The sequence below is a fragment of the Penicillium hispanicum genome (genome assembly GCF_028827665.1).
Source record: "Penicillium hispanicum strain IBT 35686 chromosome Unknown utg000006l_segment0_segment0, whole genome shotgun sequence".
Taxonomy (NCBI): domain Eukaryota; kingdom Fungi; phylum Ascomycota; class Eurotiomycetes; order Eurotiales; family Aspergillaceae; genus Penicillium; species Penicillium hispanicum.
The window spans coordinates 3,603,644-3,625,612 of NW_026623198.1; the positions used below are offsets into that span (position 1 = coordinate 3,603,644).

Sequence of the window (21,969 nt, forward strand, 5' to 3'; positions counted from 1 at the left end):
CCGACCTTAAGGGCGCGAGCTATGAACAGTCAAGCATCGATCCCACCAGGAGGTATTTTCGGGAGATTTCTTACTATTCATGGTTGAGGTGAACCACCTACTAATAAATGTGTACGCTGCATGAATTCTCTACGTAGGTTTGGCTAGAAGAGAAAGGAACGACTGGTAACGCAAAAGCGCACCTGCTTGGAGACCTCTAGACTTGACTATCGAGTGATGTTTCGATGTTGATCGTCGTTTAGTTCGAAAAGGAAAAGAGGAATCGATAGGGGTACTGCATATCGGCTGATATCTTCAGTTTCGTGTCTGAATTATCGATGTTTCGAGATTGTGATACATTCGACGCTAATCCTACACTACCTGTAATAGACCCAGGAATAGCTGTCAATTTGGTAAGTTAATAATTCAATATGATATTATATGTATGCAGACGGAAGGAGATTGTGCCTTCCAATATTTGACCTCGATTATGCCTCCAAAGGCTAACCCTAGACAGTACAAATATATAGCAATATCTAGAAATTTGAATTTAATTCAAAATCTGAATTAGGGTCCAATACCGACAAACTAGATGCTGACGACTCGATTCTTCCAGTTCATTTCGAATCGTCCGCGCCTGCTGCCCGCCTTCCCGTAAGCAGACCGAGTCTTCCAATGCCATAACGTGAACAGGGCTATTGTGGCTGTAAATCTGACCATACAGCTACCAGCCAATAAGAGCACTTGCGATACTAAATTACCGATCTATTGTCGTCGATTGGGGACCGTGAAGGTCAGCGGAATCGGCCAGGTACCTTGGGGACTGGTACATTCAGCCACACAGAATCCGCCAATTATCAATACTATGGAGCACTCCGGCCTTCATTGGATTTCCCTAGCTCCACCATTTCCTCTAGAGCCTTGGAGTAACGGTATCGGTCTATGTATTGCACGTAAACAGCCATCAGAATGCACCCGGCTGTGAGGAACTTGGAGACGATATACCGGAAGAGATAAAAGGAGTTGCCCGCAAGGTGCCTAGGGGTGAAACTTGCAATTACTGCTTTTTTTTTGTTACCCCTTGCTACCTCAAACGCCGTCTAGCCGCGAGAAGAAAGGGTTTCAAGTCACAATGGTCATCGATTCAGGCCGAGATACGCTGGCCTACCATGTCCAGACACCCAATCAGGAACAGACATCAAAGACTAGGCAGCTGCCAGTGACGCTACTCTCGGGGTTTTTGGTAAGCTTTAGCGCCGCTGAGCACAAGTCGATTTCCATACTAACTCTGTATAGGGAAGTGGGAAGACGACTCTGCTAAAGCATATCCTCAAATCACCCGACCATGGCTTGCGTATTGCTGTTATTGTCAATGATATGAGCTCGTAAGATATGATGACGAGTGACTCGTGAAGAGATACACTAACCATTTCTCTGATGTTAGGCTCAACATCGATGCCGCCCTCATCAGAAACCACAAGGTCTCTCAGACCGAAGAGAAGCTTATCCAGTTGCAAAACGGTTGCATCTGCTGCACCCTTCGCGGTGACTTGCTCGCCGAGCTTGCTACTCTCACGAAGCAGAATGAGGTTGAATATGTCATCATCGAAAGTACCGGTATTAGTGAGCCGATGCAGGTCGCTGAGACCTTCACGGCCGAGTTTAGCTCCGCTATGCTGGAGGCCGAGGATCAGATCCCCGACAACGACGAGGACGCAAAGAAGATTCTGAAGGAAATGTAAGTCTGCAATGGCCGGACCACCTGATTCATTGGGCTAACAAAGAGCAAGCGCCGAGCTGGGCGGATTACACACTTTGGCTCGTCTCGACACAACAGTGACGGTCATCGACGCCTTCAATCTGCTTTCCAACTTTGACACCACCGAGTTCCTGTCCGACCGATATGGACGGGAGGAGATTGTGCCCGAAGACGAGCGAACGATCTCCGACCTCATGGTCGACCAGATCGAGTTTGCAGATGTGCTGATCGTCAACAAGGTCGAGACTGTCGATCAGGCAACGCGCGACAAGATCACGCAGCTGCTCAAGCTGTTGAACCCGGATGCCAAGGTCATGATGTCCAGTTACTCCCAGGTTGATGTGCGCGAGATCGTCGCCACCGGCAAATTTGACTTCGTGCGTGCGGCCTCTGGTGCCGGGTGGCTTCGCAGTTTGCACGAGATGACAGTCCAAAAGACCGGAAATGGAGACCGGATGGCGCCTAAGCCGGAGACTCTCGAGTAAGTTCACGAGCACCATCCGAAGACCACGAAGCGATGCTGATTTTGATCCAGGTATGGTATCAACAACTTTGTTTATTCGGCGCGGCGGCCCTTCCACCCACGACGGCTGTTTGCTCTGCTTCATGACAAGTTCATCCTCCTTCAAAATAACGAGGTCGATGAAGAGCAGGACGAGGATGAGAATGAGGAAATGGAAGACGATAATGCGCCATCAGGAGACGAGATGGAAACAGACGAGGAGTCAGTGGAGGACTTCGATCAGCAAGACCCAAAGGAGATCCTGAACAACAAGCGGACTCATCCTGCCTTTGGTCCCGTTCTTCGCTCCAAGGGCTTTTTCTGGCTGTCCACTCGACCATTCCAATTTGGCGAATGGAGTCAGGCAGGTGGCATGCTGACTGTGGGCTGTGGAGGTCCATGGTTTGCTGAAGTGCCTGATGAGGCCTGGCCCGAGGACAAAGATGTCCGTGAGTCCATTGAAAATGACTTCCAAGGTCCATGGGGAGATCGACGCCAAGAGATTGTCTTTATTGGAGAAGGGGTTGACCAGGCAAAGATCACCGCTATTCTGGATGAGTGTCTCCTCGATGATAAGGACATGAAGCAGTGGGAGAAAATCATGAAGAACAAGAAGCTGGACCGCGAAGCAAAGGCCAAAAAGTTGGCTAGCCTGTGGGAAGATGGATGGGAGGAATGGCCAGCTATGGAGATTGAGATTGAGGATGAAGAGGAGGTCGGCAAGCACCGTATCAGCGAACACATGGGCCACCAGCACGACCATAAGGGGAAAAAGCATCACCGCTAATCATGAGTGATTTTCGGTTTCACGGTGAATTTGACGGGTTTTCATGATTTATTGTTCACAGATAGACACGCAGAAAGCGTATGATGTCGAAAAAGAGCCATTTTTATAGATGATACGTTAAATGATTCATTTTCTGTAAATAACATGTAGCACAACCAAATGAACATCTCCATTCCACCATCTCCCAATCCATTCTAGTTGGCGCGTTCTGGTCCGCTTATCGCGATAACGCGCGATAACGACCGCCAAAGCGCCCTCCGCCTTTTCCCTCTTGCATCTCGGCTGCAGTGCAACAACCTCAAGCGAACCGGAATCTGCGCCACCTGGAATTAAGGGCGGCTGTGGTTGCTGCGATAAGCCTCTCGCATCTCAACCTTGATCTGCCACCATCCCCCGACCTATCCCCCGACCTATCAAGAAGACGATGCCGCGGGCTTGATCTGCCGCTGTCCGATCCCTGTGCCACATCCATCCTGGCCCGGACCAGGTAGCGGCGGATGTTTGCAGTCAATTGATCTTGACTGTCCCCCTTTTACATTGTGAACTTCTCTAGTGACTGTTCGCTATTGATTCCTGTATGTTCAGCCTGGACCGTGCTGTTGTGCGCGATGCTAATCGTGACCCTCAGGACCCCCCAATTCCCTAGCTTCTGTCTGTGGGTGCTACCCCTTTTAATAGATGGAGGTAAGAAGATTTCCTTCGTGTTTTTTTTTTTTGCAGGGATTTCTTCCGTGCAGCTCAATTCTTGATATGCATGGGCACTTTGTGGCTGGCCAATTCCCGTGGACTGGGATGGTTGAGAGCGTCGCGGCGTCCCATGCACCGGGGTGAGACAGACGCTTGGTTCCGGTCCCTTCTTGTGTGCTGCCGGCGATAATGGAAGCCCAGATATTGCTTCCATACAGCCAGGAGCCATTCTGGAATCCTGAAAGCAGGTTAGCATTTCCGCGGGACGTCAGCCGATCATAATTGCACCGGCGTGTCTCTGATAGCCCGAGCTCTTTGCCTGCACTTGCTCGGAGAATATCGATAGTTACCCTTGAGGCTCTGGGTTTGCTGAAAAGGAAATGTGCCCCCATCGACATGTGATGGATCCCCTCTGTGATATGCCTCCTCTCTTCCGCTTTTTCCAGGCAATGTTCCTCTCACTCCTGCACCATGCAATCTCCACCCGTTCGCAGGTCGCGGTCTGTAGACCCTGACACCGAGCGGCGTCTTTCGGATCTCTTCTTGCATCACCCTCCTGTCCAGAAGACCGACGCCCAGCTAAGCCTTGAAAATCTTCTACAGGGAGTGAACCATGCCGCGGGATCGGCGCAGGCCAGATCCGTCCTTGTCCCCAACACTCAAGCCCGTGATGCTAAACCACGTCTGCTCCTGATGGGGCTTCGCCGGTAAGTTCATTCTTCGGAAGTCTCCCGTGAACAGCAGGATTGAGTCGAGATCTAGAAGTGGAAAGTCATCCATTGCCAGCGTTGTCTTCCACAAGATGCCGCCCAATGAAACCCTATTTCTAGAATCCACCACCCGCATTCAAAAAGACTCGATCCAGTAAGTTGGCACCAGCTTCAACTTTCAGAGCATCCGCTGAATATGGACCAAGCTCGTTCATGGACTTCCAGGTCTGGGATTTCCCAGGGCAGCTTGAATACCTTGAACCATCGTTTGATCTTGAAGACATTTTCGGTAGCCTCGGTGCCCTGGTCTGGGTGATAGATGCACAGGATGACTACCTGGACTCGGTCGCGCGGCTGAACCGCACCATCTTGACCGTGCAACAATACTACCCAGGCATCAATATCGAAGTTTTCATCCACAAGGTCGACGGTCTGTCGGATGAGTACCGTACCGACACTTTCCAAGACATTGTGCAACACATTTCGGACGAGCTCAGTGATGCCGGATACGAGAACGCGCCCGTACACTACTACCTCACCTCCATCTACGACTATTCCGTCTTCGAAGCCTTTAGTAAGGTAATCCAGAAACTGATACCGAACCTGTCCACCCTTGAAAATCTGATCAATACACTCGGTAACAACTGCGGCTTCGAAAAGACCTATCTCTTCGACGTGCTGAGCAAGATCTACATCGCATCTGATACCCGCCCCGTCGACATGGCTTGCTATGAAATGTGCTCGGATTATATTGACGTGATTGTCGATATTTCCGAGCTCTATTCGTGGGATCATCCGGATCGGCGACCAAAGGGTGAACAGATTCAAGAGGCCGAAAGCCACGTAGTGCTCCATGATGAGACCATGATCCATTTGATGGAGATGAACAAGTACGTTGTCATGGTCGGCGCCCTTGTTTTGCTGGTTCTGATATTTCTGACCTTGCCAGATACCTCTGCCTTGTCTCTGTGATTCGAAACCCTGAAGCGAAGGAAAAGAGAGGCCTGATCGATATGAATTGTCGCACATTCCAGGAAGCTTTGAACGATGTCTTTTCCCGCAGCTGGGAGCAGGAGGATGGACCGACTGGGTAGATCTTTTCATTTAGGGGTAGTGTTATATTTCTTAGGAACCCAACAAAATCTACACAATATTTTTACTCAAACCGGGGCAAAATATTTAGAAATCTTTAGGAATGTCTATTTCGATCAAGTTGCATGATGTGCGGTGGATCATTGCGCCAAGGTTGTCTTCCCCAGATTTTGACCGAGGCCACCTCTTCCCACATCCACCACCCCTCCAATGGCCATTTGTTAGCACTCGACACGCCCAGGGCCGATCGAGAACAAAACCCTGAACATGTCGGAACTTCGCCAGCGACAGACTACAGCAACCTCGGGGTCCGACCAGGCTCCAGATACGGATACGTTTCCCGACCGCCGTCGACAAACTCGCGATGAAGCCGAAGATGACACCGGCATCAGCGTCTTGGACATCATCCGCGTACTTATCGCCCTCGCCATAGCCTCGTGTGGCCTATCCTACTACATCACCAATTCCGAGTCCCTCCTATGGGGCTATCGCCCATGGTTCACACGGTGGCCGGTCGTGAAGCAGACCTTGGTAAACCCACCTCCCCTCCCACTCCCGGCGACGATGGAGCCGCAAGACCGAAGCACATACAAAAGGCCTAGAGACAGCCGCTGATAGTTTCCGCAATGCAGGCCGGTCCCGTCAACCTCACCCCAGGTGAACTAGCCCTCTACAACGGCTCTGATGAGTCGCTTCCCATCTACCTTGCCGTGAACGGCTCCATCTTCGACGTCTCTGCCAACCCAGCGATCTACGGACCGGGCGGGAGTTACAACTTCTTTGCTGGGCGCGACGCTACGCGCGCCTTCGTGACGGGCTGCTTTAGCGAGGATCTGACGCCTGACTTGAGTGGCGTGGAAGAGATGTTCTTGCCGGTCGAAGATGTTCCGCGAGAGAATGTGTCGTCGGCGGAAAAGAAGATGCGTCGGGAGCGTGAACTAAGATTGGCGCGGGAGACTATTGAGAAGACGGTTGCCCGGTGGGAAGGGTTCTTTCGGAATCATAAGCGGTATTTCCAGGCAGGCAGAGTGATTGGCGAGGATCATACAAAGGATCCAGAGTTCGGCAAGCGGGTGCTTTGCGAAGGAGCGCAAAGGCAGAGGCCCAAACGGAGTGAGATGGAGGAGTCCCCGTAGATTACGGCCCCAGTTTGGATATAGATCGAGGGATTTTGGTTGCCTCTTCAAATGCATGCATCTACGGAGTTGGTCTTGGCTGGATCACGTCGAAGATTTGGGTGCAGTTTTGTAACTTTTTCATTCGATCCGTTCTACCTGACACTAGTCCAGGAGCGCGAATTGTTCCACACTGCCGAGATTCCAGGCGTCGAACCACTATGCATCACGCCCAGCCGAAGCTTCCCATGTGAAATGATATCATTCGTAACAAGGAAATAAGAGAACCGCGAGAAATGACGAGAGGACGAGACGTTTACTCGGCGGTGACGGCGCGGGCTAATATTCCGTTAGTGTATTGATCGAGATGGAATCAAAAGAGCGGATAGTCGACGCGAGGGAAACGCACTGTAGATGTTCATCTTGGAGTGGCCAACGACCTTCTTGATCTGTCCCTTCTCCTCGAGGTCGGCGAGAGCCTGGCGGGCAAGGCTGCCGTTGATCTTGAGACGGTCGACGAGGGTGGCGACGGTGATCAGGCGGTAGGACTGAACATCCTTGTTGAGCTTCTCGGCGGTGGTCTTGTCGAGGACGACGGCGTGCTGGGCCTTGTCCTTGACTATAGGCAGAAAACAAGTCAGTATGCTTTCTCTTTTCCTTTCTCGGCAGTTCTGGTGCGATCGATTCAACGATTCCGGATGCTCTTTCCCTCGGAAGTTGCGAAATGTGGAAGTCGTTGTCACGGTCGGATGGATGGTGATGACGGAAATGATAGCGTACCCTTGCCCTTGGACCACTTCTTCTTTTGCTTCTTGCCACCGGTCGATGCTGCGGGCGCCTGCAAACGGTTAACTTCTGCCGCTGGGCTGGGCGTATGGATGGGCGCTCACCATTTTGACTGTTGGGGTGGATGGAAGAAAGAGCAGCGCAGAACGAGGATCAAGTGCGAAATTGGCGTGGGGCCTGACTAAGCCGAGCCCTAAGCCCCAGCTCCCGTGACCACTCGGTTAGTGCACGCGCTGTGATTGGTCAAGGATAGATCCCAGTGACGTATGTATATTTGGTCGTTGTAACTAACTAGAGGGATTGTGAACAACATAATGACCATCCTCTTCTATTAATATTAATTACGATACCGACAGCTAGTCGAATGGGAAGATTCTTGGTTATTTTCATTCAATGTGGATATCGTGGCTGTAATCGTGAATACATCTTATTCGTACACCCGCTGCGTCGAGTAACTATACTTCGTCGCCGCCGCCACCATGCAGAACTATCGACTCAGACTCCCAGCATGATTCCCAGGCCCCCAATTTGTCACTGAATTCAACACTTCAAATCTAACAGTGCCATCTTCAGCAGACAAGTATCCCACCACGTATTCCTCGGTCGACCCAAACCAAAACACTGAGTCCTCATTCGGTCGGGCCAACCACTTCACCTCGTACTTCCCACTGTCACTCTTTTGAGTAGGAACACGGGCGATTACTGGATGGCTGTGTGGCGACCACCATCTTATCACGGGTAATGTATTGGTCACAGTGTTTATCAATAGTTGTGGCGTCGAAGGGTGCCAGGTGAGTTGACGCACGGGTTGTTCATGGACCAGGGCAGAAGCCAATCTAGTAGACACATCCAAAGCCCATATCCATACCACGTTCGATCGCATGGAGTCCACGGTGGCTAGTAAATTTCCATCGGGACTGAAAGTCATAATATATACGCCTCGTGAGGGACCTGATGCTTCGGGGCTCATGTTGAATGCGGAGGAGCTCGATGTCTCCGCATATTCTGCATCGCCAAGGGCACTTGTATGTCGTTCACGCCAGATCGTGGGAGAATTCTGGTCTGTTTGAAATACATGAGAGATCGTTGTTGAGGACGAGAACTGGTGTCTTTGTTAGTCACAATATGAATGCGATTTGTTGCCTTCAACACACCGTGCGGGTCCGTAGGAGGTCAACATTCCCATTGACTTTGCCGACAGCCAGGGTCTCCGTGGTGCCAAGCTGGCCAGTCGCTGGACCCCATTCGATCTGCTTCACTCCCAAATCAAACGTATCGTCCACCCCGGACGGGTTCAGGTAAGTTCTGAATAGCTGGCCATCAGCTGTGAAAATCAACACTTTGGTACCAGCACTGGCAGCGTCCCAAATGGCAATCCACCTCCCATCTGGGCTCCATTTTAGGCCTTGCGCATCTACAGTTGGGAGGACGGCTCGGCCAACAGTTGTATAAGATCGAGGATCATGCACCGTCAATAAATCCGAAGCCTCGGGCTTGAGCAGGATAGCAAGCTGTCTGGTCAGTGGGCGGTACCCAAATCCCAGGTGGTGCGCAAACTTGGGGTTCTTGATCACCGAGACCCGGCCTGTGTCGAGCGAATGAATACCCATCTTCGTATTCCATGCATGAAAGACAAGCACCTCATTCTCATCAGCTCCAAACTCAACATTCAAAGCGCCTGGTTCGATGTTCTCGATCTCGGCGAAAAGTTGCAGAGGGTTCAGGGTCCAAACCGAGATACGTGAGTCATTGGCACTGAGGAGACGTCTTTCGAGATCTCCATCTGAATTGATATGCAGATCTCTAACATGGCAGAATTTGAAGTATTTGACACTGCTCTCTTTGACCCGTGCGAGCTGCACATCTATGTTGTCCGAGGCAGGGCTTGAATAGAGCACAATGTCTTTTGGATTCAGAACAGCAGCGTAGTTCCCGTCATCAGAGATAGACAGAGTCAGAGGAGCTATCAAATGTTAGTGTGTATCCAAATTAGGAAGATCAGGGGAGCTAACCTCCGCCTCCAGTGGAAGCATCCATTTGTTGATCACTGGCAGCAAGCAGACGCGTGTTTTTGTAGGGTCGTCTGCGGAGGTGGCGGGTTGAGGTCGATTTGCAACAACGCGGCTTCGGTATCGACCAGATGTTAACTCGCAGATCCCATTGGTAAACTCTGTTCAACACAATCTTTCGATCCGAATTATCAACTGCCCAACTCGGATTGCGTTTCTCAACGAACGCCTCTCGCGCCCGATAAGATAAACGGAGAGTAGTATTACCGCTCCGAGATAAGGCGCAAGCGTCGCGGGAAAAAGTCAAGAAGTCCCCGCTGATCAACTCCAGACAATCCAGAATTCCGGCTCCAGCAGTCAAAATAGGTCTCCTGAAGCGACTGGCCCCGTGGCTGGGGCAATATCTCCCAAGGAACCCTCGGTTACACCTTACAATGGCTTCCGACACTGCATCGCAGAACGCTGCCGACCAGACCTCTGCGTCTGCACCCCACAAGAAGTTGCTGGGGAGGCAATTCTATGAAAGCATCGGCAGCCCCAAGTACATCGTGGCTCCTATGGTTGATCGCTCGGAGTTTGTATGCAATCGTTCATGGTGTCGATACTCTACAATCCTCGGACTAACTCCGCTTTACAACTAGGCCTGGCGCATGCTCACTCGCTCCTTTATGCCCACGGACGAAACGAGACCAATCCTCGCATACTCCCCAATGTATCATGCCCGTATTTTCGGTGAGCAGCCACGCATGCGCGTCCAGTCTTTCCAGCCAACCCGCGAGGCCGTCGGTGAAACAAAAAACAAGGACGAGCTCTTTCTCGACGGAAACCCAAAATTTGACCGACCGCTGTTCGTCCAGTTCTGCGCCAATGATCCAAACGAGTTCCTGGAGGCGGCGCGTCATGTGGAACCTTACTGCGATGCCGTGGATTTGAATCTGGGGTGCCCACAAGGCATCGCCCGAAAAGGTCACTACGGCGCCTTTCTCCAAGAGGATTGGAGCCTGATCTACAAACTCATTAACAAACTCCATAATGAACTCGCGATTCCTATCACGGCCAAGTTTCGTATTCAGGAGAGCAAGGAGAAGACCTTGGAGTATGCCAAGATGATCCTCTCGGCTGGTGCGAATATCATCACGCTGCACGGGCGCAGGCGAGAACAGAAAGGTCACGAGACTGGCGTCGCGGATTGGTCGTACATTCGCTACCTACGCGATAATTTACCACCCGAGACTGTGATATTCGCCAATGGCAACATCCTCAACCACGATGACCTTGAACGCTGTCTCGAAGCAACTGGTGCCGATGGCGTCATGTCCGCGGAAGGGAACCTCTCGGATCCCACGATCTTTAGCAAGCCACCCCCAGTGGGCTCCGAGGGGCGAGAATACTGGCGGGGGCGCGATGGTAAGGGCGGCTATCGAATCGATGCAATTCTCCGTCGGTATTTGGATATTATCTACCAATATGTTCTTGAACAGCCGGTTCCCGAAAGGAAGCCGCTTTTCTTGCCATCTGATCCTGTCAACGACGCTGAAGAGGCCGAGCAACAAGAGCCCGAGATTATTGAAGACGGTCCGCCTAAGAAGAAGCAGAAGCGGGACAAGGACAAGTCTAAGCGACCAGTTTCTCCAAGTCTGGCCGTCATGCAGGGACACCTCTTCCAGGTCCTTCGGCCGATGGTTGCCAGCCACACTAATGTGCGAGATGCGCTCGCTCGCTCCCGGCCTGGTGACATGTCTGCCTTTGAGAATGTTCTGACACTCGTGGAACGAGCTGTCAAGTCCGGATTGAAGGAGTATGCTGAGTCTCCGGAGAAGTTTGAGAAAACTCATGATCCAACTTTGAAGGGCTCGAAGGCCACCATTGCGGAGTATGGTCGGCCTTGGTGGATCTGCCAGCCGCACATCCGACCTTTGCCAGAGGAGGCTATTGAGAATGGCGCTTTGACGGCAAAGGGCAAAACAACAAACCCCAATGAAGCCAAAAAAGAGGCCAAGCCAGAGAAGAAAGAGTCGGATGATACTAAGATCCCAGCATCTGGCGGAGCTGCCACTCCGGCAAGCGCGACCACTTCTGACTCCTCAACTACTCTCACTCCAGATCAACTTGTGAGTGGCTGACCATGATCCATGCCCATTAAATCTTCCATCCTGAAGACAATGGCCGTCCAATCGGCATGTCTGAATATGCATCAAGCGCAACCTGAGGGAGGTGTACAAATTCGTTTTGATAGATCATTATATCCACATAGCGTCATAAGGCCATGATACACGTTCAAGTATTATCTCTGTGGGAAAAAAGTCATTGATTCTTCTAAGTGCGTTATTAATTTTCGCAGGTTTCTATCTGCAAGATTGATAATATTTCTCCGCGCGGCTCTATGTGGAAGAGCAGGTGAGCTCCATAAAGTTCATCTCAAGATACGTGACTTGCCATTATCACCATGAAACAGTGGCGCAGCATATCTTACATGCTGCTGATGGAGCAAAAGGCCGTAGCAGCCTTCAACTTAATGCCTTATTCTGCCAGCTGGAGACATAGACTACCGCTATCTAATCAGTAACATGAAACCTTGGAAGGAGGATGATAGAAAAACAATATTAGAAAAATACCACTAATAGGGAAATGGGAGAGGAAAGAGAACAGAAAGAGAAAAGAAGAAAGAATTGCAAAAATAGGTACAATGCGTTGGCGGGGAATCGAACCCCGGTCCCCTGCTAAGCAATTGCTCTGTAGAAGCTATTGTGGAAGCTGTTATGATATTAGTATTTGGAAATTCCTATATGGTGTGGTCCTGAACGTACGCAAAGATGATGACCACTACACTACCAACGCGGTAAGTGGCAAAAATCCAAATATTCCTTTTCTAGTGACGAGGCAAATTAGCAAGATAGAGTAGCGCAAAAACGATGTTTGGAACTGAATTTACGCCTGTATATTTATATTCACATTATATCTATACCATTTTTTTTATCTACGCATTGGCCACGTGGCTGACTAGATATAGTGCGTAGACTGCAAATTTGATCTCGATTATGTGTATGGCCACAAAACGATGCGAAAAAGGGCTGGGATAGGAACGCCATATTTCTAACAAAGAATATTCCCTCTTGCCATGTCTCGCAATAAAATCCCAGTATCCTTCAAAAATACTATGCCGTATTTGGCTTACCTTCTTTGTCCTTACTCTTTGCTAAGTATTGCCTCGGCCTGTCGAGGTGTATAGAAAACCCAGTATTGGAGGTAGGGGTTCTTGACTTGTGTTACACCCAGACTTGCCGCCCAACTACCATTCGCCGATCTGCAGGATCCGTGTCCAATTCCGGATGGGAAAAGAAGCCGTGAGGCCGTGCGCTCAGACTCTGCTATGTCAAGGAGTGAGCTTCACCGTTCTTTCTCAACAAATCTCGGTATATAATCTCCTCCCAGCACCCGTCTATTCAACTAAGGAAAAACTCACAATGTCACTACCTACCATCTCGCTCCATACACCAATCCGTGCCTCAATCACACAGATCTCCCCCCACTGTTGGCTTCTAGGCTCAACAGTCGAATCTCGTTTGGTATCAGAAAAGCCAAGCGGATCATATATTACAGCATGGAAGGACAGTGATGGGTGGTATGTCATCAGTTCAACGAGTGAAGAGTCACCTACTACACCTCTGTACCCCTCCAACGAACTTCCTCTTGTGCATGAAGGGGGCGAAGAATCTGCTATCTGGGCCATCGGAAGCAACGCACTTTGCAAAGTTCATTATCACTGGTCTCCCAATATACCACCAGAGAACGAAACCATCCAGTTTGTCCGGGAAAATGCACCACATATCCCGGTGCCTGAAGTGCTCCATTTCTGGGTTGAGCAAGATCGCAGTTTCTTGATCCTCAAACGTGCCCAGGGTCTAACACTAAGGGATGCATGGTCGGGGTTATCAGTCGAACAGCAGGACTCGATTGTGGACGAAGTTGCTAGTTTCTGCTGTGATCTAGGTTCCCTTACCGCAGAGCGTTTACAAAGCATACAAGGAGGCCCTATGGTGGAGCCTTATTTGGCCCATTCCGGTCAAGACCTGTTGGAACCTTTAAGTATTTCCGAGAGCGAGGTCTACTTTTACCGAGCCGATCTTGATCCGAATCCGACCATCGGAGATTGCTTCCACTTCTACCATCCAGACCTTGGTCCTGGAAACATAATCCGTATAAGAAGACAGCAGCACTTCAATAGGCAGATCAGGATATTCGACGACTATTGGAGGTTTTAGCAATGATCAATTCATGCCGAGAGTAACATACCTCTATGAGGCATCTTTGCCCCTCATCTGGCACAATTTTCTACCTTGGTTATATTGTTGCAATCACACTTTGGGCAATTCATTGCGAGGAAAATCGAGGAGATCAGACGAAATCTGTTTCTGGACTGAAAATATTTGATCTTCGATGAACTGGTTTAGATCATACTTGGATGACAGTGAATGCGCTTCTTTAATTAGGAATAGGGTTGTAAATCATCAGCGTCCAGCTAGTTCCAGGAATGCAGTCCATAATGAAGTAGGCATTTGGCTCATTTATAACAATCCGTTGTAGATGAGCGCTGCGTATTCCTAATCTGCTGGCAACCTCCATAGCTTTGGTAGCGTCTTCTACGCCTGAAAATTCATACTGCTTAGATATGAGGTTCGAAGAGAGCCTGACTACCCTGATAGTAGATGCACATAAAGGCGAAGATAAAACGTGACCGATCATTTCAGCATCCGAATAGCTTTCCAGAGAAGCTCGTCGTGGAAGCCTGGACCCATGTCCTCGGGGAATAGAAAAGATCATGTGGAAGAGTGTCATCCAGAGCAAATGTGCCACTAAAACGATATCGTGGGCTATCACTCGGGCGTCGATATCGCTTTGTTGATGAGTCTGGCTAAAACGCGCAATATATTATGAGCGACGTGCGAGTCCGATCCCGGTCTTCCGTAGTTCCAAAATGACATAAGCGCCATCAGCATAGGGCGAATGCATCTAGATTCACAGTAGTAGGGAAACCAGGGCCAAGTGAGCGAAGGCAACCCATATTGCGCTCGAGGGATTGCAAACTTGACAAGTCACACCAGAAATAACGAGGGCGATGGAGCTCGGTGATCCGGATCAATGGCAAAAATGCCTCATCAGCGAAGTGCAGATGCGTGGAAAGAAGCACAAGAGTGAAGTAGAAATAGAAGAAGCTGTGATAGTTGTGATCTGCAGGTGGGTCGAGATCAGTCACACCGCTAGTCGTGGCCTATAATGTCAAGTTCCGCCCAACCATTATAACAATCCGATATGGTGTAGTGGCTAACATCGCCGTCTCTCACACGGCAGCCGGGGGTTCGATTCCCCCTATCGGAGACTCACATGTTTCTTTTTTACATGTATTTATTTAGATACATCTTGAAATCTAAAATTTTTATGCAGCTGTTATCGTTCAACTGAGCTAAAATAATATATAGTGATACTGAATGCCTGAGTGGCTAGGCAGCCCTATGCACCGAGTGTAGATGGTCTTATCCCTTACCTCTCTTTCTCCTTCTATCTAGTCTCTTCGCTTTTTACCCTATTTCTCAGGCTTTATTATAATTAACTAATTTTTCTTTCCTTCTTCTATCTCTTCGGCGTGTTCGATCTTATCTTATACTCAATGAAGATCCCTATTACTGTCAGAAACATTATCGGGTCCTACTTCGCCTATCCTACAACAAAAGAAATGGGCGGGTTGTAGACTAGGGGATATGGTTTTCCTAGAAACCATCTAGGTCGTGCTCTGTATTAGTATTATGCCCGACCCAGTCCAATGAATCAGGGATAAAAGGATCTACTAGGGCCAGCTACGCGCGCTGCACGGGGAAGGAGAGCCAAGGCAAGTCCGCTTATGATATTGACAGCGATCTCGTGGCATAGCCTTCCCACGCCGCCCTCAAGTGGGAAAATATTTCCCCACTCACCAACCTAGCATCTCGCTCATTTCGGGCTCATCGTGAGAATTCAGTTTCTGGTCCTATAAAATACTCATTCATTTACACCCATACATCCAGCTGCTCAGACACTATGCAGCCCTCTGATATCGCCACAGCGGATGAAGAATGGCTGATCGACCTTTGCCACAAGGCGGAAAACGAGGGCGGGATGATCGGGGGTGAACAGTACGGCGACAAAGTCATCAAGATTTCCGACCACATCGCAGTGAAGTACGGTAGCGTACAAACATCTGAAGCCACAACACAAGAATTTGCATTCAATCATGTTGATCGCAACATCGTCCATGTACCCAAGGTCTATCGATTTATTGAATCTCAACAATCAGCGAACCCACGAGGATACCTCTTCATGGAGTATGTGCAAGGCCAGAATCTCAGCGACCTTGATTTGGAAATGCACCGGGATATTCCCTCCCGCGTTGCGAAGATTCTTGCGCATTTGGGACAAATCATAGGCCCAGCTCCGACCCCGGGTCCAATTGGCGGCGGGGAACCTCAGGGCTATATATTCGGCGACGACGGCGCGAAGACCATTTTCACCTCAATCGAGGACTTGAATGTATACATGAACAAAAGGCTGCAATATCGCAACGATTCCATCGACCTGACCCCCTATGCCCTGGTGCTATGCCACGGTGACATATGCAGGAGAAATCTGATTTTGGAGAGGGACGGCTCTCTTTGTCTCGTTGACTGGGGGTACTCGGGGCTCTACCCGCGCTTTTTTGAACTCGCCACAACCTCATGTGTGCTTCCATATGATGCGGCATTTGAGAAGCCAGTCACATTTGAATTGGAGAAACTATTGGGTTTGACTGACCAAGAAAAACAAGACATGAAGCTCATTCTTTGTGTCCGCGGAGCAAATCTGAGATGGTCATTGTAAGGAACAATTCATCATGGTTCTTCCTCAGTCAGAAATACTGACAGCAATAGTAATGAGTCCCGGCCAACTGGTGCCGAGAAGTCAAGTGACGAATTCTTCCAAGAGCTTCTCGCCAGGAGCGAAAGACATCGCAAGGAACGCGAAGCGGCTGGGATACCGGAAGTTAGTATATATAACTTGCATTCCGGAAATATTGCGTCTGAGATCAAATTTCATACAGCAATGCCATATTATCTGAGTGGGGAAGACACAAAAGAAAGAGTACAAAAGTGAACCTTGGAGACTATCTAGCCAATTCTTATGAGTGGGCCGTAAAGCTTTGGACCTGTGACTCTGAACCTAAATCTAGAGACTAGCCCTATCCATAGCCCTAATAGCCAATTTTCTCTGAATCTTTCAACTTCATCCGATATGGTATCAAATGAAGCATCAGTGAAACGGGCACGGGTTGGGGTGGCCCTAAGTCCCCAAAACTGTATCGTTTCCACAGATAGTTTGACCCGCTGAGCATGATGCCCTAGTGTTAATGCTATATCATATCTAGGAAGTCGATTATTGGTATGATGCATTCAACGGGTTTCTCGAGAGAAAAATTCAATAACAACTACCGGCAGTTCTACCGTGATCCGGGATAGTGAAGAGGCTTCTAAAGCGGACCCGTCCACATTCCTCGGTTATTCGTACTTCCAGTTCAATAAAGATGAAACGGAAAGCACGGATCGCTTGAAAACGTCACTAATCAGACAGTTGAGCCGGTCACCCCTACCGAAATCGGTGGTCGATGTGTAGAACGATCACCACCGTCGACGAAGTCAACCCGGTTCGACAACCATATCGAATGTTCGAATGTCTTCGAGGACGTGCTTTCCAGCATTTCTGGTGAAGCGTTTCTGTTTTTTGACGCTCTGAATGAGTGTCCAGATACCGTGGGTTTCAGGAAAAGGAGGCTATTGCTACCCTTTCTCGTGGGCCTTCTTGAGCAGCACAAGGATAAGATCCATATTCTTGTTACCAGTCGAAGGGAGCAAGGTATAGAGTTGACGGTCTCTTGAGCCATTGCCTGCATGAGCCGAAAAGGTTGATTGTCGATAGACTGCTGAGTCTGAAAGAACGGTATGTGGATGTCATGTTTCTTCAATCAATTTGATCAACTTGTTGCGTGTAGATTTTGCTTACAGTTGGTACCACTAGTCGCTTCGGGTGGGCTGAGTTGCAACTCAAGACGCTGGAATAACTCCGTTGCGATAAAGAGATCATCGGTGCACTCGATCGCATTCCCGAGACATTGGAGGCTACCTACCGGAGGGTTATTGATAGCACGAACCCGAGCGATGTGTCTCTAGCGCGCAAGATTTTGAGGATGGTCTGCCTTTCCCCTGTCGTCCTCGACTTGGACGCAGTTTCTGGTATGATAGACCTGAACGCCCCCCAGTTTGTGATCGACATCTGTACCACGTCACTGGTCAGTGTGTTCGATGACAAGATCCGAGTAGCGCATTTCTCAGTGCAAGAGTTTTTGCTCGCGGATGATAATGATGGTCGCCATAGCGATAGCCAATGGACCAATCAGCGCCAACGAGAATGGGCTTAATACGGGTAATATGAAGGATGCGAAAAGTGCTGAGGTAGAGAGAAAGTCCAAGAACGGGGAAGCCAAGGGCGTCTATACGGCCGACGATAGCGACCCCCTGCGCAGAGATGAGACACACAAGACTTGCCTAGAAGCAGAATTAAGAAAACTCTCCATCACCCATCCGATATGGTGTAGTGGCTAACATCGCCGTCTCTCATCACAAAATGTGATTCCACGGCAGCCGGGGGTTCGATTCCCCCTATCGGAGCATAACATCTTTTTGTGGTTTGTCCTAGAACTGTGTTGCACATGAGACGTTTTTTTCCTCTTGACATTATTAACTTGGTTGACTTGAATCGCACCCTGGCATTTCCAGAATGTCATATCCATCAATGACATCGCAATGAATTGACATGATGTTCAGAACTTGGGATCTTCTTGAAATATCTGCATACCAAATCGAGCCAAGCGTCGTTGCTAAGATTGGGCCTTGTTGCCGATCATTTTGGCGTTTTTCAGCCGCGGTGACTCACCCAGGACTCAGAGCTTCGCCACGCTCATTTGACTCATTTCTCGCAATCTAGATCAGGCCTGACAGTGATCCCGTTGCATAGCATCGTTTTCGCTCCAGAGATTGGATCGTTTAGGCTCTGAGTAGTCGGGGTCCAGCATAGGCATTCCAGGCCTAAGTTGGCGTTGCATGAGGACAATATGTAGATGGCGGCTATAAAGCTCACAGGACTCCGGCTCAAGATGGCTTCAACCAAATCGACCCCCCCGAAATCGGGCAAAATCATCGATCATGGCGTCTCCTGCTCCGCTAGACAACTCAGACGCGACCGCTGAGATACTGGGCATGCTGGCAGAGGCACCCAAGTCTCGATCGTCCAGTCCAGTCAATCACCAGACTGCGCCCAAGAATCGGCGGCGTAGTCCTTCCCCGGATCCCCGATCTGGTGAGAATAAACTGCGACCAGCTGGAGGTATGCATCAGTGTCGCCCTCTCTGAGCCCCCGAGGATGCGGTGGTAACAGGGCAAGCAGATATCATCAATCGCATCACCTGGGATTCGAGCTTCGATCGCGGTGACTATGTCATTGGCTTCCTAGATCGCTTTGAGGGCCAATTGGAGGTTGGCATGGACAGTTGGAAGAAGGAATCGACGGACGAGGAGTTCATTCCGCAGCATCGCGTGCTGTACGTTCGACATGTCGACGGGGAGATTGTATGGGACCGACGGCGACGCATCGACAAGGTCTTTCTTAGTGGGAATTCGGCATTTAGCGAGCTGGCGTTTCTGGCGTGACATCGGTTACATCATATCTCGTTCGATGGTGGATGCCTCAGATGTACCTGGTGTTCTCCGTCGTGCCTTCCGTGATACCCTAGATGAATGCATTGCCACATCCCTCGTGCGGGATGAGCTGACGATTGTTCCTCATTCTATCTTATCCAATCGATCCCATTCATCTTATCGCTGTCTTGGCCATTTTTGCAACGCGTACAGAGAGAACAGAATGGATCCGTCCCGGCAGAGAAAGCCCTTTCTGCCTCGCCTCATGACCAGCATCCCATTGATGCACCCGAGCTCTCCGCCTGTGCTCTCGTTGCCCAAGACTCGCACCGAATCAAAGGCCAAACCTCTCCGACCTGAAGCACCACCTTTTCGACCGGAAAGCCACAGAGAGGAGAATATCGCGCCGGGCCTTCGCTATGCTCCCGACCCCACGCCTCTCTTCGTCGCCCACAAGGTCATGGAGGACCCGCCGGTAACCAAGAAGAAGAGCATGTACTATGAAGACGCGTTCACAGCTCGAGGCGCGCACAACTCGCCCCAGGACCGAGTGGCCTGTGATGCAGTCATTGTGGCCGAACTCAAGACCAACACCAAGGTCTGTCGTGCTCCCTGTGTTTGAGCTTTGGTCCCGTCACGCCTGCTGATATCCCCGACGTATCAGGTCAAAAACGAGCAACCCAAGATCGTGGGCGACCTGATCATGCATTTGACTCATATTTACCAGCGTCCTGAGACGTCAGTCATGGTGACCATCCAGGAGGATGCCTGTCTAATCCTCGGACGCACTGCTCTGCCATCATACTTGCTGAAGATCTACGCTCTGCCATGCTTCATTGCACCCGTCACCAACCTGCGCAATACCGTTCTCCTTCAAAATGCACTCCATGACCTGCTGCGGATTGCTCCCGAGCACGGCGTTGTTATCTTTATGCCAGTGCTCGAGGAAAACCTTGCGACGAATGGATCAACCGTCCGAGGCGAGATTGCGCGACTCGAACGTAGCGACCAGGAAGAGAGCCCGAGCTTGTTCAAGACGATTTCCCGTACGATGAGCCGCCGACGACTGAAGACGAGCAGTGGACAAAGCCAGCCGATGACTCTACCCACTTCCCCGCTGCCGCATCTTCCAGTATACCAGTCGCCGCCTCTTACAGAGCCCGCGCAACAGGATGACCAACCAGAAGGACTGGCAAGGTTTGAGGACCGACCAACCCGCTTTCTCAGGATGAGGGACAGTATGAAGAGTCTTGTTTATCACCGTCTGATCGAGGCTATGGAGAAGTGTGAGCGGGAGAAGAAAGAGGCCAAAGACGCCCAGGAAGCCAAAGAGGGAAATGGGGCCAAGGAGCCCAAGAGAGGCCGAACTGGGAAACCTGGAAGTGACGACACTGAGAACTTGCCGTTTGAAAGCCAGAAGGCTGAAAGTTCCAAGGCAGACCGGAAGTGCAAGAATCGGAAGAGCGGCGATGAGAAGCAGGAAGGCCAAAGTACCGTTGATCACTAGACTGTTAACAACAGGAAGGAGATATTGCTATTGCCCAGGACTAGGGAGCTGAATGCTCAAATCAAATACCAACTGGCATAAGTTGACATCCTTCCGGAGTGCATACGGTCAGTATCTTTCTGGATGTCGTAGGAAGCTAGCTATAAAGCTCTCACGTTTCCTGCAAGACGATCTTTCTTAGTTGAGAATCAAGATAAAAACCTATGACGACTATCAGTTTCTCGCAGAATCGATTTGTGAAATGTGATTCCTGGAAGGAACAGTCGGTGTTCCTTCGCTTTCTTTATTCTCCCAATCTCAATCGCTGGCTTCTCCTTCACCTCCACTGTACTCCCTACATCTCTTACTCGATATCTCTCTACCAGCTGAATTTCTCCCAGATCGAGCTAAGAACATATTCATTTATACATTTTACCTGCTTGACACCATGGAGATCTGGAAATTGACCCAGCCCTTCTCCAGCGATGAAGACGACTCCCCGACCCCAAAGCTACCGGCAACTGCAACGAACTATCAGATTCGAGAGATACGTGGAAGCCTGTTTGATGCGCCAACAGGGTCGGCCTTGATTCGTAAGTCCAGTGAGCCACAGGGTTGATCCAGCAGCTCGAGCTGATTTGAATCCGGACTAGATGCTTGCAATGCCCAGGGTACATGGGGAAAGGGGATTGCAGCCACCTTCAAGCACAAGGTACGTCTTCTCCATCATCCTCGCCAGTCAGCCACTGACAAAGAGCTCGTTGATCCAGTACCCTGCAGCATTCCAAGTCTATCGCACTTACTGCATGCAATTGCTCCAGCACATCACCACCCACCCAATTCCCGACCTGGGAAATGGTGACATGCACCCCAGGTCTGTGAGATTCCCTCTCGGAACGGCTCTGATTATTGAACCACAATCGGCCGACTATGAACTTGACCGAAAGAGTCATTGGATCATCTGCCTCTTTACGTCTTATCACTACAGGGCTCGAGTCGACGCGCCTGATCTTATTATCAGCAGCACCTACGCTGCTCTTCGGGACTTGAAGGAGCAGCTGGAGGATCTTGACAAGAGTGACGACACTGCCGAGAAACCAACTGGATTGTTCGCTTGTCGGTTCAATTCGGGTGCTTTTGGAGTCCCTTGGAAGGAAACTCGAAAGGTTATACAAGAGGTGGGTCTGGACATGACCGTCATGTATACCGATGAAGCGGATGATCAGGGCAGCTTGTCTAAGGTCGCTTAGAACTGATGACGCCCAATCATTACTCGGTGGGAAACGCCGGTACTTCCGAAGA

The 21,969-nt window shown here is 50.0% G+C and overlaps 11 protein-coding genes across 11 annotated transcripts; 9 read left to right on the forward strand and 2 right to left on the reverse strand.

Annotated features, from left to right (window-relative positions):
* Nucleotides 1–1,111: 1,111 nt before the first annotated feature.
* N7459_007688 (uncharacterized protein) lies at nt 1,112–3,027 on the forward strand (the record flags this gene model as incomplete). The annotated part of the gene is made up of 5 exons (XM_056946856.1): nt 1,112–1,222; nt 1,276–1,364; nt 1,424–1,717; nt 1,770–2,219; nt 2,274–3,027. 5 exons carry the CDS (start codon nt 1,112–1,114, stop codon nt 3,025–3,027), a joined length of 1,698 nt encoding a protein of 565 aa, XP_056798855.1.
* Nucleotides 3,028–4,185: 1,158 nt separating this feature from the next.
* On the forward strand, nt 4,186–5,518 carry N7459_007689 (GTR/RAG family Ras-related GTP-binding protein; the record flags this gene model as incomplete). Its single annotated transcript, XM_056946857.1, has 4 exons — nt 4,186–4,421; nt 4,477–4,578; nt 4,631–5,314; nt 5,374–5,518. 4 exons carry the CDS (start codon nt 4,186–4,188, stop codon nt 5,516–5,518), a joined length of 1,167 nt encoding a protein of 388 aa, XP_056798856.1.
* Nucleotides 5,519–5,783: 265 nt separating this feature from the next.
* On the forward strand, nt 5,784–6,652 carry N7459_007690 (putative heme/steroid binding domain protein; the record flags this gene model as incomplete). The annotated part of the gene is made up of 2 exons (XM_056946858.1): nt 5,784–6,047; nt 6,149–6,652. The coding sequence occupies 2 exons, from the start codon at nt 5,784–5,786 to the stop codon at nt 6,650–6,652; spliced, it is 768 nt and encodes a 255-aa protein (XP_056798857.1).
* A 295-nt stretch (nt 6,653–6,947) lies between these two features.
* Nucleotides 6,948–7,524, reverse strand: N7459_007691 (40S ribosomal protein eS25; the record flags this gene model as incomplete). The annotated part of the gene is made up of 4 exons (XM_056946859.1): nt 6,948–6,970; nt 7,041–7,250; nt 7,412–7,469; nt 7,522–7,524. 4 exons carry the CDS (start codon nt 7,522–7,524, stop codon nt 6,948–6,950), a joined length of 294 nt encoding a protein of 97 aa, XP_056798858.1.
* Nucleotides 7,525–7,904: 380 nt separating this feature from the next.
* Nucleotides 7,905–9,454, reverse strand: N7459_007692 (uncharacterized protein; the record flags this gene model as incomplete). The annotated part of the gene is made up of 3 exons (XM_056946860.1): nt 7,905–8,519; nt 8,572–9,380; nt 9,430–9,454. The coding sequence occupies 3 exons, from the start codon at nt 9,452–9,454 to the stop codon at nt 7,905–7,907; spliced, it is 1,449 nt and encodes a 482-aa protein (XP_056798859.1).
* A 406-nt stretch (nt 9,455–9,860) lies between these two features.
* Nucleotides 9,861–11,549, forward strand: N7459_007693 (tRNA-dihydrouridine synthase family protein; the record flags this gene model as incomplete). The annotated part of the gene is made up of 2 exons (XM_056946861.1): nt 9,861–10,004; nt 10,068–11,549. The coding sequence occupies 2 exons, from the start codon at nt 9,861–9,863 to the stop codon at nt 11,547–11,549; spliced, it is 1,626 nt and encodes a 541-aa protein (XP_056798860.1).
* A 1,341-nt stretch (nt 11,550–12,890) lies between these two features.
* On the forward strand, nt 12,891–13,688 carry N7459_007694 (uncharacterized protein; the record flags this gene model as incomplete). The annotated part of the gene is made up of 1 exon (XM_056946862.1): nt 12,891–13,688. The coding sequence occupies one exon, from the start codon at nt 12,891–12,893 to the stop codon at nt 13,686–13,688; it is 798 nt and encodes a 265-aa protein (XP_056798861.1).
* Nucleotides 13,689–15,498: 1,810 nt separating this feature from the next.
* On the forward strand, nt 15,499–16,314 carry N7459_007695 (uncharacterized protein; the record flags this gene model as incomplete). Its single annotated transcript, XM_056946863.1, has 1 exon — nt 15,499–16,314. The coding sequence occupies one exon, from the start codon at nt 15,499–15,501 to the stop codon at nt 16,312–16,314; it is 816 nt and encodes a 271-aa protein (XP_056798862.1).
* Nucleotides 16,315–18,689: 2,375 nt separating this feature from the next.
* N7459_007696 (DUF504 domain-containing protein) lies at nt 18,690–19,193 on the forward strand (the record flags this gene model as incomplete). The annotated part of the gene is made up of 2 exons (XM_056946864.1): nt 18,690–18,870; nt 18,922–19,193. The coding sequence occupies 2 exons, from the start codon at nt 18,690–18,692 to the stop codon at nt 19,191–19,193; spliced, it is 453 nt and encodes a 150-aa protein (XP_056798863.1).
* Nucleotides 19,194–19,404: 211 nt separating this feature from the next.
* On the forward strand, nt 19,405–20,688 carry N7459_007697 (MIF domain protein; the record flags this gene model as incomplete). Its single annotated transcript, XM_056946865.1, has 2 exons — nt 19,405–19,779; nt 19,846–20,688. The coding sequence occupies 2 exons, from the start codon at nt 19,405–19,407 to the stop codon at nt 20,686–20,688; spliced, it is 1,218 nt and encodes a 405-aa protein (XP_056798864.1).
* Nucleotides 20,689–21,115: 427 nt separating this feature from the next.
* Nucleotides 21,116–21,917, forward strand: N7459_007698 (Appr-1-p processing; the record flags this gene model as incomplete). Its single annotated transcript, XM_056946866.1, has 3 exons — nt 21,116–21,260; nt 21,321–21,379; nt 21,438–21,917. 3 exons carry the CDS (start codon nt 21,116–21,118, stop codon nt 21,915–21,917), a joined length of 684 nt encoding a protein of 227 aa, XP_056798865.1.
* Between the last annotated feature and the right edge of the window lie 52 nt (nt 21,918–21,969).